The sequence below is a fragment of the Felis catus genome, chromosome F1 (assembly GCF_018350175.1).
Source record: "Felis catus isolate Fca126 chromosome F1, F.catus_Fca126_mat1.0, whole genome shotgun sequence".
Lineage (NCBI taxonomy): Eukaryota > Metazoa > Chordata > Mammalia > Carnivora > Felidae > Felis > Felis catus.
In genome coordinates, this window is record NC_058384.1 from 17,974,963 (window position 1) to 17,994,475 (window position 19,513).

The 19,513-nt window shown below is 38.6% G+C and overlaps 1 protein-coding gene and 1 long non-coding RNA gene across 7 annotated transcripts in view; one reads left to right on the top strand and one right to left on the bottom strand.

The window, feature by feature from the left end:
* LOC109495588 overlaps positions 1 to 5,185 on the top strand; it is a 62,747-nt gene extending 57,562 nt beyond the window's left edge. Inside the window, exon 4 of the long non-coding RNA XR_002151074.3 lies at positions 4,848 to 5,185. This is a non-coding gene — a long non-coding RNA (uncharacterized LOC109495588). The remainder of the gene's footprint in view (positions 1 to 4,847) is intronic.
* The window catches only part of COP1 (COP1 E3 ubiquitin ligase), a 259,243-nt gene that overhangs the window by 224,022 nt on the left and 15,708 nt on the right, over positions 1 to 19,513 (bottom strand). For all 6 annotated transcript variants that reach the window (XM_045048918.1, XM_045048920.1, XM_045048921.1 and 3 more), the window contains exon 2: positions 4,114 to 4,173. In XM_045048918.1, coding sequence (XP_044904853.1) covers positions 4,114 to 4,173 — 60 coding nt within the window. The remainder of the gene's footprint in view (positions 1 to 4,113; positions 4,174 to 19,513) is intronic.

A 19,513-nucleotide genomic window follows, 5' to 3' on the forward strand; every position in this document is an offset into this window, starting at 1 on the left:
CTACTAGGTATTTATCCAAGGGATACAGGTACGCTGTTTCAAAGGGACACATGCACCCCAATGTTTACAGCAGCACTATCAACAATAGCCAAAGTATGGAAAGAGCCCAAATGTCCATTGGTGGGTAAATGGATAAAGAAGATGTGGTATATATATACAATAGAGTATTACATGGCAATCAAAAAGAATGAAATCTTGCCATTTGCAACTACGTGGATGGAACTAGAGGGTATTATGCTAAGTGAAATTAGTCAGAGAAAGACAAATATCATATGACTTCACTCATATGAGGACTTAAGATACAAAACAGATGAACATAAGGGAAGCAAAAATAATATAAAATCAGGGAGGGGGACAAAAACATAAGAGACCCTTAAATATGGAGACCAAAGGGTTACTGGAGGGGTTGTGGGAGGGGGGATGGGCTAAATGGGTAAGGAGCATTAAGGAATCTACAGCTGAAATCACTGTTGCACTATATGCTAATTTGGATGTAAATTTTAAAAAATAAATTAAGTAAAATGGTAAAAAAAAAAAAAGAAAAAGAAATTTAAACACACACACACACATAAAGATATATCACAGGAAATATAAAAGAGGAGGGCAGTTAGGAAAAATTAAATCCTCATTTTATTTATTTATTTATTTATTTTTATTTTTTTTTATTTTTATTTTTGGGACAGAGAGAGACAGAGCATGAACGGGGGAGGGGCAGAGAGAGAGGGAGACACAGAATCAGAAACAGGCTCCAGGCTCCGAGCCATCAGCCCAGAGCCTGACGCGGGGCTCAAACTCACGGACCGCAAGATCGTGACCTGGCTGAAGTCAGACGCTTAACCGACTGCGCCACCCAGGCGCCCCATCTCATTTTATTTTTTTTATGACCTGAGCAAAAGTCGGGTGCTTAACCAACTGAGCCACCCATATACCCCAATGTTAATTTATTTTTGAGAGAGATAGAGAGAGACAGTGTGCAAGCAGGGTGGGGTAGAGAGAGAGGAGAAAGAATCTGAGGCAGGATCCAGGCCCTGAGCTGTCAGCACAGAGCCCAACACGGGACTCGAACTCATCGCTGAGATCATGACCTGAACCAAAGTCTGACCCTTAACCAACTGAGCCACCCAGGCACCCCTAAGTCCTCACTTTATAATTTGGATCAAACGTCACACCTTCAACACTATGAAAGAAAAGGATGTGAAGCAGTAGGAAGAGAAGGGGGAAGAAGGAGAGCAGCAGCAGAAGAGACAGGTTGAGTCACCAGACAAAGGTAAGTTTTAGAGCCAGAACCGGAATCCTGGTTTACCAACTTCAAGACCCTGGTGTTTTAGCTCTGTATCAGTAGTTCTCACCTGAGGGCAATTTTGTCCCTTACATGATATCTGACAATGTCTGGAGACATTTTTGGTTGTCACACTTGTGGGAAAAGGGACTGCTACTGGGTAGAGGCCAGGATAATGCTAAACAATCAACAATACCCAGGGTAATCAGCCACAACAAGGAATTATCCAGTCCAATATGTCAATACTACCAAAGGTTGAGAAAAGCCTAATCTGAATCATCCAATTTTCCAGAAATGAAACCCCGAAGTCCCGAAGGGACATACATGGTTTCATATGGAATGCTACAGTGCTGGATCAATTAATGAACCAAAGAAAACACTACTGTTAAACAATCAGCCTTAAAAGACTAAGACCATACATGTATCAACCTAAAAGCAAGACACATGTGACCAGAATTTCAGTAGCAATATAGCGCAGAAAGTGATTCATGAACAGTAATAATGTCAATGCAATGATATACCAGGAAATCAAAACTATTTAAGGAAAGATGGTCTTTATTTAAAAACCGGCAAAAAAAAATTCTGAAAGAATACACCATCACTCCTTCCTGGTGATAACTTACGAGAAGGTATACAAATAAGGCTTGAAAAATGGTGACATTTACATTTCATGTACATCTTTCTGGACAATAGAAGTTGTTTTTTAACCAAGAGTACATATGGCCTATTTTAGTAACTTGAATTTTATTTATTTATTTTTTTAATTTTTTTTTTTCAACGTTTATTTATTTTTGGGACAGAGAGAGACAGAGCATGAACGGGGGAGGGGCAGAGAGAGAGGGAGACACAGAATCGGAAACAGGCTCCAGGCTCTGAGCCATCAGCCCAGAGCCTGACGTGGGGCTCGAACTCACGGACCGCAAGATCGTGACCTGGCTGAAGTCGGACGCTTAACCGACTGCGCCACCCAGGCGCCCCAGTAACTTGTATTTTAATAAAAAACCGTCTAAGCCAAGAAAGCTATTTTTATTCTAATCTTCTTTTTAAATGACTGGCAGACTGGATTCACCTATCAGTGATGCATCATGCTCCCAATCAACCTAAAGTACTTACAAAATGACACCCTGACTAATGAATATCAATCTACCAGATACTGTACTCTATTTCAGAATAAAATCAGGAGTCTAACTTCAACATGAATTAGAATATAGGGACTATTACAACACAACAGAAATACTAAGCCAAAAATATTATATCAACAGCGTAAATTTATGGAGATGATTGACTAGAAATAGAATACACCATCTCCAATCAAAAAAGCACATAAAAGGGGTGCCTGGGTGGCTCATTCAGTTAGACCTTTAGCTCAGGTCATGATCTCATGGATCTTGAGTTCAAGCCCCACATCGGGCTCTGTGCTGACAGCTCAAAGCCTGTAGCCTGCTTCAGATTCTGTGTCTCCCTCTCTCTCTCTGCCCCTCCCCCCCAAAAAATAAACAAACATTAAAAAAAATTTTTTTACACGAAAAAATAAGTAAAAGGAATTAAACATACACAGATTACACACCCATTAGGATAGCTACTGTTAAAGAAAAAAAAAAAACAGAAATGACAAGTGTTGGCTAGAACGTTGAAAAATTGGAACTGTTGTGTACTGCTAGGGGAAATATAAAATGGTATAGCAGCTATGGAAAACAGTATGGAGGTTCCTCAAAAAATTAAACACAGAACTACCCAATGATACAGTAATTCTGCTTCTGGGTATATACCCAAAAGAACTGAAACCAGGATCTCAAGGAGATATTTATATACCAATGTTCAAAGCACCACTCTTAACAAGAATTAGAGGGTGAAGGCAATCAAGTGTTCATTAACAAACAGATGAATAAACGAATAAAATATAATCTATACACACAATGGAATACTATTCAGCCTTAAAAAGGGAGGAAACTGACATATACTACAAGGATGAAACTTGAGGACATGATGCTAGGTGAAATAAGCAAGTCACAAAAATACAAATACTATTTGATGCCACTTACATGAAGTATCTAGAATAGTCAAATTCACAGAAACAAAGTAAAATGGTGACTGACAGAGGCTAGGTAGGGGAAGGGGAGAAACCCTTCAAGTAAGGGTATAGTTTCAGCTTTGCAAAATAACAAAGTTCTGGAGATTAACTGCACAACAATGTGAACAAACTTAACAGTACTCAACTTAAAAATGGTTGAGATGGTAAAATTTATGTTATGTGTATTTTTACCCCCACTAAAACTTTTTTCAATATACAGATGAATGTGACATATATACAAGACAAAGCAACTAAAGATAACACTGAGTAAAATGTTAAAATAGAAAACACAGATCTTTTTAATCCCCTAGATCCTTTTCGAATGACTTTCTAACCTCCTTTCCCGGCCCTCACACCTATCCCCAAAATCAGTTAAAGGTGCTTCATGGTTCAACCTAATTATCCAACAACCCCAATTTTCTAAAACGGTAATCAAAGCTCTGTAGCAATCAACCCAAAAGTTTTAAAATCCATCTATAAGGGCAATAGTAAATTTCACAATTACAAATAGTAAATTTGTAAATAGTAAAATTGTGAAATAGTAATTTCACAATTACAAATAGTGAAATTTACGAATAGTAAATTTCACAAAAATTATGCACCAACCATATGCTTACTGACTTGAGCTGTTGAACCTGTAAAAATATATCAATCAAAGAAATTACAAAATAACCAAAATTATTTTAAAAACATAACTTCTTGCTGGCTACATTTACACACAAGTTAAAAATCAAGACAATTTTGCTAAATGAAATCATCTTACCAAAAGCTGTGGCCACATTTCGTCATGTATGCTTCCTCAATCATATCAAAGCAGATAGGGCTAAAAAGAAAATAGGAAAATAATTGACACATTTTTTCCAGCAGAGTGATTACAAATTGACAAGGCTAGTAACAATACCAACAAAATCATATTTCAATATATAGCTAAGACTTCAAACATTCTATCAATGAAACAGAATTTCTGTTGAGTTGAAGGTACTTTAAGGGATTGGTGGTAAAATGAAAATTTGTTCAAGATAGGTCTAAGTCACCAAGATCTAAGTTCAATTAAATGAGTAAATTAAAATGGCCCCAATACTTTTTAATTTTTAATAATGCAATGCAGTCACAAGAGTCCTTAGGAGTTCTACTACCATTCACAATCATCCCTATACTCAAAAGCACCTAACTCAAATGCTGTTTTACTTCCTATTTCAAAAAAAAAAAAAAAACCACTAGTTTCCTGAGTGGCAAACTTACAATTCCATTATCAATAACTCTTCTAGATGAGGAAGATGGTAATTATAACTAATACTTACAAAGTACAAATGGTATCCATTAAAATAATATTAACTCGTAACTTTTTCAACAAAAGTGTTGGTAGGTACATATTACTAGACCTATTTAATGAGGAAATCGAGGCACAAAGATGTTGACGTCATACAGTCAGGAAGTAACAATTTTCAAACTTAGCTCCATGCTCTTAACCACTCCACTATTCTATATTAATTCCAGATACTGCAAGTTAAATACCAAGTCGTACCAACATAACCACAGAGTTCTGGCTAACAAAAGGTAGTTATCAATCTGAGAGGCCACTATCGACCAGAAAAAGACGAAGTCTTGTAAAATGAGATGTCCCTTTATCCTTGCCTCCTTTTCCTTCCGAAACCTCTGATAACGTCTCTAGAGATACAACAGCCATCTTCTGACCAAGAAGACAAAAAATGGTAAGCTAGAAAAATAGGATACTGTTCCTTGATGACATCCTTGAGCAATCTCATCATCTATGGATTGCCTATCTCTGGACTTCACATTACGTAAGAAAAGTAAATTCTCACTTGTTTAAGGCAGTATCTATCAAGTTTTCTGTTACTGGCATACAAATCAGATCCCTACTGACAATACATGACATTTAAATTATAAAATGAAAATTCACCCACTTCTTCAAGAAAAATTTCCTGGGCATAACTACTATCTTAGAATGTGAAACCATATAAAAAAAAAGTTATAAAATCAGAACATTGCACATGCTCAGAGTTTCACCACATACAGTGTGTTGGCTTAAACGGCACTGGTTTTGTCAGCCCCTCTCTGCTGGAATGAGAAAAAAGAGCTCTCCTAAATGCGGGGATTTGGTCATTTCTCTTTTGAAACCAAGTCCATCTTGCTCCTGTTTGATGGAGTTAAGAAAACAGGGTTGGGGGTTCCTCCCAAGAGCGTGTGGATGCACTGTGTAGGCTGATCCCAGTTGTGGATGAAGGGTTTTGAAGAGCAGATGTGGAAAGGACAGATTTTACTTCACAAGTACAGTTGGTCACTGGCGGCTGAGGCAGATGTCTTAAGGCTCAAAACCCAGAGTGGAAGGTACGTTTATGCCCTCCCCTTTTTTTAAAGACTTTATTTTTTTTTTTTTAGCAGTTTTAGGTTTGTAACAAAATTAACAGGTAGGTACAGAGATTTGCCATATATTCTCTGGCCCAAACACATGCACAGCCTTTGCCATTATCAACATCACTCACCAGAATGGTACACTCCCCCCACCCCCCGCCACCAGCCCCAGGGATGAATTTAAACTGACACATCAAAATCAACAAAGTCCACAGTTTACCTTATGGTTCACTCTTCATGCTGTACATTCTATGGGTTTGAACACAAGTATAATGACATATATTCATCATTATAATACAGATTATTTCTCACTCTCCTAAAAATCCTCTTTGCTCTGCCTATTCATCTCTCTCTCCACATCCACAATCACTGGTCTTTATCTTGCCTCCACAGTTTTGTCTGTTCCAGAATATCATATTTGGGATCATACAGTATTGTAGCGTTTTCAGATTGGCTTCTTCTGCTTTGTAATATGGCTTTCGGATTTCTCCACGTCTTTTCAAGGTTTGATAGCTCATTTCTTTTTAACGCTGAATAATATTCCACTGTCTGGACGTACCACAGTTTACTTATCCATTCATCTACTGAAGGACATCTTGGTTGCATCCAAGATTTGGCATCTATAAATATAGCTGTTATAAACATTCAAGTGCAGGTTTTTGTGTCTACCTAAGCTTTTAACTCCTTTGGGTAAATATCAATGAGTGCCTAGTTAAATTATACGGCAAGAATATGTTTAGTTTTATAAGAAATCACCCAACTGTCTTCCAAAGTGGCTACACCATTTTTTCATTCCTACCAGCAAAGAATAAGAGTTCCTGTTGCTCTATAACCTCCTCGCATTTGGTGTTGTCAGTCCTCTAAGTTTTAGCCATTCTAATAGGTATATAGTGACACCTTGTGGTTTTGATTTGCATTTCCCTGATGACATATGATGTAGAGCATCTTTTCATATGCTTATTTGCCATCTATGTATTTTTTTTTTTTTTAATATGGAATTCATTGTCAAATTGGTTTCCATACTACGTGTCTTTTTTGGTGAGGTGTCTGTTGAGGTCTTTGGTCCATTTTTTAAATCTTATTATTTTTAAGAGTTCTTTGTATATTTTAAATAAAAGTTCTTTATGAGACATGTCTTTTACAAATATATTTTCCCAATCTGTGGCTAATACTTCCATTTCTTAACAGTGGGTTTCATAGAGCAGAATTTTTTTTTAATGTCATTTACTTATCTTGAGAAAGAGAGTGAGCAAGTGCACACAAGTGGGAGAAGGGGCAGAGAGAGAGTTAGACAAAAAATCCCAGGCAGGCTCTGTGTGCTGTCAGCATAGAGCCTGACACAGGTCTCCATCCCAAGAACCATGAGATGGTAACTTGAGCCGAAAACAAGAGTCCAACTCCGCATACCAACTTTTTAAACAGCTCTTCTAATAAATCATGTTTAAAATTTGGGGAAAAATGGAGCACCTGGGTAGCTCAGTCGATTAAGCATCTAACTCATGATTTCAGCTCAAATCATGATCTCAGGATTCATGAGATTGAGCCATGCGTCATCAGGCACTGAACTGACAGCATGAAGCCTGCTTGGGATTTCTTTCCCTCTCCCTCTCTCTCTCTCTCTCTTCCCCTCCCCACTCATGCATGTGCTCCCTCTCAAAATAAATAAACAACAACAACAACAACAAAAGATTTGGGGAAAAAGAACTTTCTGTTCCCAAAGTAAGTATGTTTATAAATATAATTAATAATACCATCATATCTGTTATGCTGCATTAACTCAGGCTTAGAAGCAAGATGCAGAATGTCTTTTTTTTTTTTTCAATGTTTTTTATTTATTTTTGGGACAGAGAGAGACAGAGCATGAACGGGGGAGGGGCAGAGAGAGAGGGAGACACAGAATCGGAAACAGGCTCCAGGCTCCGAGCCATCAGCCCAGAGCCTGATGCAGGGCTCGAACTCACGGACCGCGAGATCGTGACCTGGCTGAAGTCGGACGCTTAACCGACTGCGCCACCCAGGCGCCCCAAGATGCAGAATGTCTTAAGAGACTGACCTTAGTCCAGACTTCCATCAGTGCCACCAATGAACATTTTAAAGTTGGCCCCAGCACGTAGAAGAATCAACTGTAAATACCTATCAATACTTTCTCAGAAATTCCAAAATTTTTAAACATTCATACATTCAACAAATTACATATTAGGTACTGACTACATACCAGACACTGTTCTGGATACCAAGGGCAAAGAAGTGAATAAACAAAAATCCCTTCATGGTTCTATAATCTAGTGGAAAAGACAGACAATAAACAAGATAAATAAGGTAGACCTTATATGATAAGGTTAGATAGAGACAAAGATAAGGAAAAAATTAAGCAGGGGAGGAGGATAGGAAATGTTAGATTGGGTTAGACAGAATAGCAAGAGAAGCCTCAATGAGAAGCTGACATTTGAGTAACTATTTCAAAGTAAGAGGGAAACAATCTACACAGAAATCTGGAAAAACAGCAACCAAAAAATAAGAGCAAGTACAAATGCCCTGAGGCAGGAGTATACCTGATATGTTCAGACTAGCAAGGTGGTCAGTGTAGAGTAGAATAACCAAGTGGGAAAATACTAAAGATCAGGCCAGAGAAATAATAAGGGGCCACATAAAAAAAAACAATAAATTAAATTAAATTAAATTAAATTAAATTAAATTAAATTAAATTAAATTAAATTAAAAGGGGGGGCACCTGGGTGGCTTAGTCAGTTAAGCATCCGACTTTGGCTCAGGTCATGATCTCACAGTTCATGGGTTTGAGCCCCACATCAGGCTCTGTGCTGACAGCTAAGAGCCTGGAGCCCACTTCAGATTCTGTGTCTCCCTCTCTCTCTCTGCCCTTCCCCAGCTCGCACTCTGCCTGTGTATGTCTCTCTCTCTCAGAAGTAAATACACATTAAAAAAAAAAAAAAAAACCTCTCTTGAAACATGTTAAGGACTTTGGATTTTACAGTGAATAAAACAAGAATTTACTGGACAATTTAGAACAGAATGGCCCAATGTGACAAAGTGATAAACCAGATCACTCTACCTTATACATTGAAAGGAAAGCAATTGTAAAACTAAAAGCTCTTATAATAATTTAGCTGAGAAATGACACTGGATTAAATGACGGTAGTAGCAGTGAAGCTGATGAGAAGTGATCAAATTCTGATATAATCTGAAGGCAGATCTTTGGTTTGCTACGGATTAGATATTAGCTATGAGAAAAATGAATCATGGATTTTAAGCTGTAAACTGGAAGAAATTACAGTATGTTTATTTCACAGAGAGCTCTAGCATTCATTATTTAAAAAAGGGAGAGAGAGAGCAGGACTACAATGCATGTCCTATCGTGTGTTCCTCCAATACCAAAAGTTGTATGTAGTACCTAAAAATTACCATCAGATGAGTTTAAACAGAAGTATTTAAGGAATGGCTTCTGAGTAACGTGTGAATTAAGAAAGTTTCCATTCTTTTTACCAGAGCTAACTTTTTTTTTTTAATGTTTATTTTTGAGTTAAAGAGAGTAAGCGGGAGAAGTACAGACAAAGTGGGGAACAGAGGATCTGAAGTGGCTCTGCACTGACAGCAGAGAACCCAATGTGGGGATAGAACTCACAAACTGTGAGATCATGACCTGAGCCAAATTCGGACCTACAACTTTCTAACTTTGAGTCAAGTGTTAAACGTAATCTTGTTTTCTCATTTGTATAACTGGAATGACAGTTACATCACACAATCACTGTACTGATTAACAAAATATCTATGAAGTACTCAGTACAATTCCCGGTATGCAACATTCAATAAATAGCAGAATATATGAAAAGAGATGATGGAACAATCTGTATCAGTGATAGAAACTTGACAAGAGTGGTCTACCCAAACTAAAAACTTCAAGGAATTCCTACTAGAAACAGGTAAAGGAAGATGAGGACTGACCAACCATTCGTCTTCCCAAGAAAGGGATGCAGTATCACAGGAAACAGAAAAGACTCTAACAATAACAAAACACCACTACCTCTTTCCAATTTTGAGGGGCAAGAACATATTCAGAGTGGGTTTTGGGCAAAACTGTAAACAACCCATTCAGAAACCCTCCTCTCTGCCAATCTATAGCAATCAAGGAGTACGAGCTCAAAGCCCTAAACACAATACGGGCATAGCACAGATGTGAACTGGCAGCCAGGCCAGACATTACAGATACCTAAAATTTTATACAACCTCAAAAACGTTACACAGATGCCCCAAAAATGTTTATAGATCCCCCAAACTCTTTATGGACTCCTGACACAGTGGCATCACAAAAAGAGGGAAAAATAACATGGCTTAAAGATCTGCTGGGACTGTTCACGCCTCCCACACCACATAACACAAGTAACTCTTATAATCAAGACAGAAAATCCAACAGGAAGGGTGTCTGGCTGGCTAAGTCGGTGGAGCTTGTCACTCTTCATCTTGGGGTTGTGAGTTTGAGCCCCATGCTGAGTGTGGAGAGTACTAAAAATAAAATCTTTAGGGGCACTTGGGTGGCTTAGTCAGTTAAGTGTCCAGCTCTTGGTTTCAGCTCAGGTCATGATCTTGTGGTCTGCGGGTTCAAGCCCCACATGGGGCTCTGTGCTGACAGCTCACACAGAGGCTGGAGCCTGGTTCGGATTCTGTGTCTCCCTCTCTCTCTGCCCCTCCCCTGCTCCCACTCTGCCTGTATCTCTCAAAACTAAATAAACCTTAAAAATTTTTTTTTCAATTAAAAAATTAAATCTTTAGGGGCACCTGGGTGACTCAGCCTGCTGAGGGTCTGACTCTTGATTTAGGCTCAGGTCATGATCCCAGGGTCGTGAGATAGAGCCCCACATCAGGCTCCATGCTGAACGTGGAGCCTGCTTAAAATTCTCTCTCCCTGTGCCCCTCTCCCCCGCTCACAAGCTCTCTCTCTCTCAAATAGATATATAAATAATAAACAAATAAAATCTTAAAAGAAAAAAATGGGAAAAAATGTGAATTCCTAATTCACAGAATTCACACACTGCCTTTCAAGTATATGAAAAAATGTTCCAACTCAGTAGTAATCAAGAAATGAAGAAAAAAAAAAAAAAAAAGAAGAAGAAGAAGAAGAAGAAAAAGACAAGGGGGGCGTGTATTGGGGTGGCTCAGTCAGTTAAGCATCCGACTTTGGCTCAGGTCATACCTGTGGTTCATGGATTCGAGCCCTGCATCAGGCTCTGTGCTGACAGGTCGGAGCTTGGAGCCTGTTTCAGATTCTGTGTCTCCCTCTCTCTCTGCCTCTCCCCTGCTCACGCTCTGTCTCTCCCTCTCTCAAAAATAAACATTAAAAAAAAAATTTTAAAGGGGGCATCTGGGTGGCTCAGTTGACTAAGCAGAGTCTGACTCTTGATTTTAGCTCAGGTCATGATCTCATGGTTTGTGATTTCGAGCCCCACATCAGGCTCTACACTAATAGTGTAGAGCCTGCTTGGGATTCTCTCTCATCCTCTCTCTCTGCTCCTCCCCTGTTATAAATAAATAAATAAATAAATAAATAAATAAATAAATAAATAAATAAGTAAGTAAGTAAGTAAGTATGTGTATATACGTACATATACATATACTAAAAAACACAACAAAATAACAATTCATCACCATTAGGTATTAGAACACTGGAATACCAAGTATGTTAGGTAAGACATGAAAAACAAGAATCTTCATGCAGAGATATTCTAGCAAGCAACCTAGACTGAGTATTCATATATTTATGACCAAGCAACCTCACTCCTGAGATTACATGTAAATAGCTAAAGACATATAAATAGCATGCTATTACATGTAAATAGCAAAGACTTGATTATATGTATGTAATATGTATTTAAATGCATATACACATATGGACGTAGGTACTTACATAAACATATGTGGCTGTGCATATGCTTATGTGTGAGTGCATGTCTGTGTAGAGTCATGCATGAGGACACTTGAAACAAGCCACACACTTATGAGAGCAGGGAATTAGAAGAAGCCCTAATGCTCATAATAACTACAATAAAGAAGCAAATTGTGCTTGAATATACACTATAAAATTTCATGCAACAGTCAGAAGGAATGAACCAAAGATACATGGAGGCATGGCTAGATGCTTTGTCAAGTGAAAATAGAAATGAAAAGGAGATCTGTGGCATAATGCAATTTATATAAATGTAAAACATGCAAAAATATATTTCACAAGGATACATGTATTCAAAGACATACATAAATCACCAAGTCAGGAGAATAAAAAATGAAATGGCGAAAGTAATAAAATCTCTTATTCAATAGGATCTAAGAACGTCATCAACAACAAGATGTAACATTATACCAGTAAAAAAGAAACAACTCTGCTAATGAATAGTAATTTTATTTACGTTTCTCTAAAACACTCTTTTAGACTTCAGTTTTATCAGATGCCACTATTGTGAAAAAAAAATACACACATACATATAATTAGAATTTTCCTACAAAATTCTCATTCTTCAGAGTCTAACTTTTCTGAATCACTTTTGACTAAGTTACTGATATCCAGATTTTCACACAGTATTCTCCTTGACTTTGGTGAGGTGACATTTATTAAGAGAATCCTACCAGTACTGGGATCTTAAGTCAGGTTTACATTTAGCCAGCTAACCTACATCTGACTCCAGCTTCAGGAATGTTGCTAAACATGTCTAATTCACCACATCCCAGAACCTCCTCCACCCTTCACTCCCACATACAAATTTTTAGTTCACAGGGAATAAAACAATAATTCACAATTGTCTCAGAGAATTTCTTCCAATCTGCTGAAACCTAGTCAAGTTTTGAGGCAGGCATTTTTTTATGTTTACACGTCTATATGAAATGACCACATGAAGCTACATCCAACTGCCACGTATACATCCAACTGCCACGTAGCAAACGGGAATTTTTTTTTTAGTTCTATAATCTATAAAACATAGTCCAATTTTCAGATATGTCAAAGTGTAAAAAAGAAAAAGAAGTTCAATTTAGAATCAAAGAAATGTGACAAAGTAAACCAAAGCAAACAAAACAAAACAAAGCCTTGGATGGGCCAAAGGACAATGTGAAACACAATGCCCTCACTCCGCACTTGAGGTGAAAACTTAACTGTAAGTGGACTTACCCTCTTGCTATGTACACTTAGAAAACAAGAAGGGGAGGAGGACTGGACACTAGGCAGCACAGTACTGAGATCTCTGAGGCAAGGGGAGCAAATGAAGTGAACCCTATCCCAGACCCAGCTTTTTGCCTTCACCGAAAGCTTCACAAGCCAAAGAAAGGAGAAACCAAACAGCACCCCAATCTCACTAAGTCCAGTAAGGATAAAGGGGAAAGACTTTACAGGGCAAGACACCAAAGAGGAAGCAGACGCAAAGAAAAAGAATTCTAGAAATCTACACAGGGTTCTCAAGCCTGTTGTTGAATACGAGTCCTATGTGCCCAGGGTAAAACTCCACAAGATCAGTTAAAAATGGCCAGGAAATGATAAAACACAGGGTATTTAATAGAAAACCCAGAAGAGTCATTAGCGTGGAAATAAAGTGGCTCTAGAAAAATGGCTCCTCATAACCCACCCTCAAAACAATTTTAAATTAATTTATTTATAACAACTGCATGCGAATCTACAATTTTCTCAAAACAAAAACTTCAATTACAAAAAAATTAACTAAATTAAAAAACATAATACTCAAAAGGATCAAACTGATCTGCAAGGAACTTTACTTACTGCCAGAACAAAGTCCAACACTCTCTGTAGAGAAAGAAAGCAAAATCAAGCATTCAGTAATGGCAAGTTTATAATGTCAACTATCCAATAAAAAAAATTACGAGACATGTACAACAGTAGGAAACTGTGACCCATAAAGAGGAGGAAAACCACTCTAGAGAAACAAAAAGACAGTTAATAGAATTAGCAGAAAATTCTTGAAAACATATATTACAAATATGTTCCATAATTTAAAAGATCACAAAAGTATAATGAGGAAAACAGAAGATATAAAACGGACCAATTAAAAGCCTACAGGTTAAAAATACAGTGCCTAAAAACACAGCAAAAGACGTGCACTCATAAGAAAGTAAAATATAAAATTCCTAGAAATTTTAAAAACACATCAAACACAAAGGATTACTTCCACAAGCTCATCAATACATGAAACATAAGTTAAGGAAGGAAGCCATGAATGTTTGAAGATCGGCCAACAGACATTATCTAAATTAAAACATAAAAAGAAAACAAAAAAAGAAGACAGAAAATCCAAGAGCTCTTCTGAAGACCTTTCCATACCCACCTCCAAAAACTAAAGGCAGATATTATTAGACTGCACAACCTTAAGCTTGCCAAAGGGTTATCTATGTCATTTAACTGCATGTAAAAACCACCACTGCAGGGGCACCTGGGTGGTTCATTTGGTTAACTGTCTAATTCTTGGTTATGGTTCAGGTCTTGAATGACATTATGGCTATGGGATTGAGACACCCCCCCCCCCAGACACACATTGGGGATTCTATCTCCCGAGCTCTCTCTCTCTGCCCCTCTCCTTGCTCTCTCATTCAAAAAATAAACCTTAAAAAAATAAGTAAAAATCAACACTGCAGAACACATACAAAAAACTATTTTTTAAATGCCACTATTTTGAATTTATAAAGCACACATTTGTCAAGGGTGATATCACAATCAGTTTGACTCTCAGGTTACATTTTTAATCAGTAACATATTTATAAATTCCCTAATATTTGTATGTATTCCCTGCTTCAAAAACAGCATCCAAATTTACTGACTAGTACACAATATAATCTCAAAACTCTTCAATAAAACAGTGAGTACACTGTTGAATCCATGTAGATCTTGGTACTGACACTAACTCCATTATGCTGCAACAAAATGTTTCAACTGCCTCATAGTAGTTCTGGTTCTAACTAACCAAACATTCAAATCTTTCAAAGATTAAGTACTAAAGACATATCATTACCAAGATAATCAAAGCAAGGTACAGGGGCGCCTGGGTGGCTCAGTCGGTTAAGCTTCCGACTTTGGCTCAGGTCGTGATCTCGCGGTCCATGAGTTCAAGCCCCGTGTGGAGCTCTGGGCTGACAGCTCAGAGCCTGGAGCCTGTTTCAGATTCTGTGTCTCCCTCTCTCTGACCCTCCCCCGTTCATGCTCTGTCTCTCTCTGTCTCAAAAATAAATAAACGTTAAAAAAAAATTAAAAAAAAAAAAGCAAGGTACAATCTAGAGTCATTTAAAAAAAGAGTGGTTACACCTCATCTAAACCAAAGAACCACTTTCATAGTTTGATACCAAATGCCAAACCTTAGCAATTCTTTTCTGTAATTCCATAATTCACAATGTATTTGTACATGTATTATATAATCTAAACCTCACAATTCTATACTAGAATATTACTATATCTTAACTTACCAAGAAAACAGACTCTAAGTCAATCATTTATTTGCCTAAAGTTAAATTTCAGGGCTTCTAAGTCCAGTGCACTTGCACTATGCTACAATCTCAGAAGATAAAGGAAACGAACAATACGCGGCACTATGACTATGAAAATTGTCAGCACATAGAAAATCTTAGAAGAAAAATTATTTCGAATATACAAAAACTTATGTGGGGCACCTGGGTGGCTCAGGTGGTTGGGCAGCGGACTTTGGCTCAGGTCATGATCTCACGGTTTGTGAGTTAGAGCCCCGCGTCGGGCTCTGTGCTGACAGCTCGGAGCCTAGAGCCTGCTTCAGATTCCGTACCTCTCTCTCTCTGCCCCTCCCCTGCTCATGCTCTCAATAATGAATAAACGTTAAAAAAATATATTTTTTAAAACTTATGTTCATCCTTCAAGGCTAAGACATCCAAGCAAAAGTCAGTAGCCACAGGAATATTTCTTCCTTCCTCTCAAAATGTCCAAAACTTCCAATTTCTCTATCTTCCTCCTTCCCCTTCTACCAGTAGCCATGTAAGCATCCCCAAGCCATCCTCTATTTTCAACTGGCCCCAGAGAATTTCCTTGAAAGACAAGGAAATGAGTGAAAAGGAGAAAATAAATCTCAAATCCTCCTTTCACACCAACACTGGTAACATGAGATCCTCCACACCAACCTTCACAGACAGCCGTTCAGTTCCAGCCTCTGTCCCATCATCACACTCCTTCCTACTTTCACTTGATACGATAAAATGCCCTAAAAAAGAACTTTAATCTTTTTTTCAAAAGTAGAGATTATATTTATTTGGTATTTCTACCTACCTATCTCCATTAAGACCTGGGTTTAGGGGCGCCTGGGTGGCACAGTCGGTTAAGCGTCCGACTTCAGCCAGGTCACGATCTCGCGGTCCGTGAGTTCGAGCCCCGCGTCGGGCTCTGGGCTGATGGCTCAGAGCCTGGAGCCTGTTTCCGATTCTGTGTCTCCCTCTCTCTCTGCCCCTCCCCCGTTCATGCTCTGTCTCTCTCTGTCCCAAAAATAAATAAACGTTGGAAAAAAAAAAAAAAAAAAGACCTGGGTTTAATGTCTTATGTCCCATATTCCATAAACAAAGACAGAGCATGCAACTCTTGATCTCAGAGTCATGAGTTCAAGCCCCGCACTGGGTATAGAGTTCACATACATATATACATACATACATAAAAACTTTAAAAAAAAAAAAAAAAAAAAGGTAATAGCCCAGTCAGTTAAGCGTCCAACTTGGGCTCAGGTCATGATCTCATGGTCCGTGGGTTCGAGCCCTACATCAGGCTCCACGCTGGCAGTGCAGAGCCGGCTTGGGATTTTTTTCTCTCTCTCTGCACCATCCCCCCCGCCCCCCACCACTCACGCTTTCTCTCTCTCTCTCTCAAAAATAAAAGGAACGAAGGAGACTCAAAACAGCTTTCTTCTCCTAAATGTCTGTTTATTTATTTTGAGGAGCAGGGATTTTAAAAGGATAAGACCACAATGGGGCAGGAAAGAAAGGAAATGATGATTACTAATACCAGTAACAGGCAGGGCACCTGGGTGCTTCAGTCAGTTAGACATTTGACTCTTGATTTTATCTGACTCTTGATTTCAACTCCGGTCGACGGCTGGGTCAGGTCATGGTTCCTGAATTGAGCCCCGAGCTGACAGTGCAGAGCTGCTTGGGATTCTCTTTCTCCCTCTCTCTCAGCCTTTCCCACACTCACACGTGTGCACTCTCTCTGTGTAAATAAATGAAACTTGAAAAAAAAATGCAAGTAACAGGCATGAAAAGATAAAGTGGAGGGGCGCCTGGGTGGCTCAGTTGGTAAGCGTCCGACTTCAGCTCAGGTCATGATCTCAGTTTGTGAGTTCGAGCCCTGTATCGAGCTCTGTGCTGACAGCTCAGAGCCCAGAGCCTGCTTCAGATTCTGTGTCTCCCTCTCTCTCTGCTCCTCCCCCACTCACACTCTGTCTCTCTCTCAAAAATAAATAAACATTAAAAAAAATTTAATAAAAAAAATAAAGTGGAGCCAATCTCTGGTATTCACCAGAAATAAATAAATCAATAAAAGTAGCTTGGATCGGGAAATCAAATATGGCCAAGAAGTGTTACTACTGATTCCCCCAGGATGAAAATTACCCAATACACTCTCAGTCTTGTCCTGGATGTTATTCTATTCACACATTCCCAGGACTCCTCCTTAAACAGAGCATTAATTCTAACTATCATCAAAGGCTTAGAATTGGAGAATTTTCATTGGGTTTGTATACATTTAAGATAGGTGGAAGAATTAGGACAATGACTTCATGGGGGAACACCAGGACTAGGCCTCATAGGATCTAGAAGGTTGGATTCAAGGTGGATCTACAGACTTCAACACAGCAGTACAGATCTTCACTAGTGCTCTACCATTAATGTGACTAACAGCTTCTATTTGCTGCTATCAAGAATATCAGTCTGCAATATACAGTCCTTCCAACAATACTACATCAAGAACTTTACTCAAAACAGTCCAATTCGGGTGTTTACTTATTTCAAATTCCTAATACAGAAAACATGATTGACCCAAAACATCCTTTCAAGACAATTCCAAGATGATGTAATTGTTATATTTTAGTCACACTTCAGAAGAGGCCAATCACAGACCAATCAACTAAAGAAGATACAAGTTCACACAGAAGAAAAAAAACGTTGCCTACAGAGGAGGGGCTACAGAAACAGAAATCTCTATTATAAGGAAGTAGGGACAGGAAGGTGTCCCATATCTTACATGGACAACACCCCTAGCCCATTATCCAGGGATAAAAGACATCTCTAAGTTGCATGGAAGAGGTGTCCTTTATATCCTTATGTGGATTTTTTAAAGTAACTTTCTTAAAAAATTGTTTTATTAAGTTTTGTTTTATAAATACAGTACTGAATTTAAATTATAATCTAATTAAATTAGCCTTCTGTTCCTTTTTTTTTTTAATGTTTATTTTTGAGAGAGTGTGCATGCACACATACTTATGGGGGAAGGGCAGAGAGAGGGAGACAGAGGACTCAAAGCAGGCTCCAAGCTGTCAGCACAGAGCCCGATGCAGGGCTCAAACTCACAAACTGTGAGATCATGACTTGAGCCAAAGTTGGACGCTTAATGGCCTGAGCTCCCAGGCACGCCTAGCCTTCTGCTCTTGAACTTTTGAAAAACCCAAAACTATAAATAACACATACTTGCACAGAAATTGCATTCAACCAAAAGGTGAAAATCTGGACAGGACAATGACTTTTCTCTGAACTTTACTTTGGCTATGAAAAAGTATAATGTTGACTGACTCAAGTTAATTATTAAAGATCAAAACACAACCTTCAAAAAGTAGTAGCAGAAGAGCCAGTAAGTCCATAAAAAGATGTTCAGTATCACTAGTCAATATGGGAAAATAAATCAAAGCCACAATGAGATACCTGACATGCACTACATTGACTGTAATCAAAAAAATTTTAGGGACGCTTGGGTGGTTCAGTCGGTTAAGCACTTGACTTCAGGTCATGATCTCGCCGTTTGTGGGTTCAAGCCCCGCATCAGGCTCTGTGCTGACAGCTACGAGCCTGGAGTCTACTTCAGGTTCTCTCTCTCTCTCTCTCTCTCTCTCTCTCTCTCTCTCTCTCTCTCTGCTCCCCCCCCAATTCACATTCTGTCTCTCTCAAAAATAAACATTAAAAAACATTTTAAAAATAAAATATTACCAAAAAAATGAATATTGTATGTCTAAACAACCCACAGTTCAAGCAAGAAATTACTAAGTATTTTCAACTGAATGAAAATTAAAAGATACCTCTAGGGGCGCCTGGGTGGCGCAGTCGGTTAAGTGTCCGACTTCAGCCAGGTCACGATCTCGCGGTCCGTGAGTTCGAGCCCCGCGTCGGGCTCTGGGCTGATGGCTCAGAGCCTGGAGCCTGTTTCCGATTCTGTGTCTCCCTCTCTCTCTGCCCCTCCCCCGTTCATGCTCTGTCTCTCTCTGTCCCAAAAATAAATAAACGTTGAAAAAAAAAAATTAAAAAAAAAAAAAAAAAAGATACCTCTAATGCAAGGATTAGAAAAGGCCAAATCAGTTATCTAACCTTCCATATTCACAAACCAAAAGAAGATGAAATTCAAAACCGAACGAAATAATAAAAATAAAACCAAAAATTAGTAAAATGGAAGATGGACAGGGATGCCTGGGTGGCTCAGTCCACCTCTGGATTTCGGCTCAGGTCATAATCTCATGCTTTTTGAGTTCCAGCCCTGTGTCAGGCTCACTGAAAGTGAGGAGTCTGTTTGGAATTCTCTC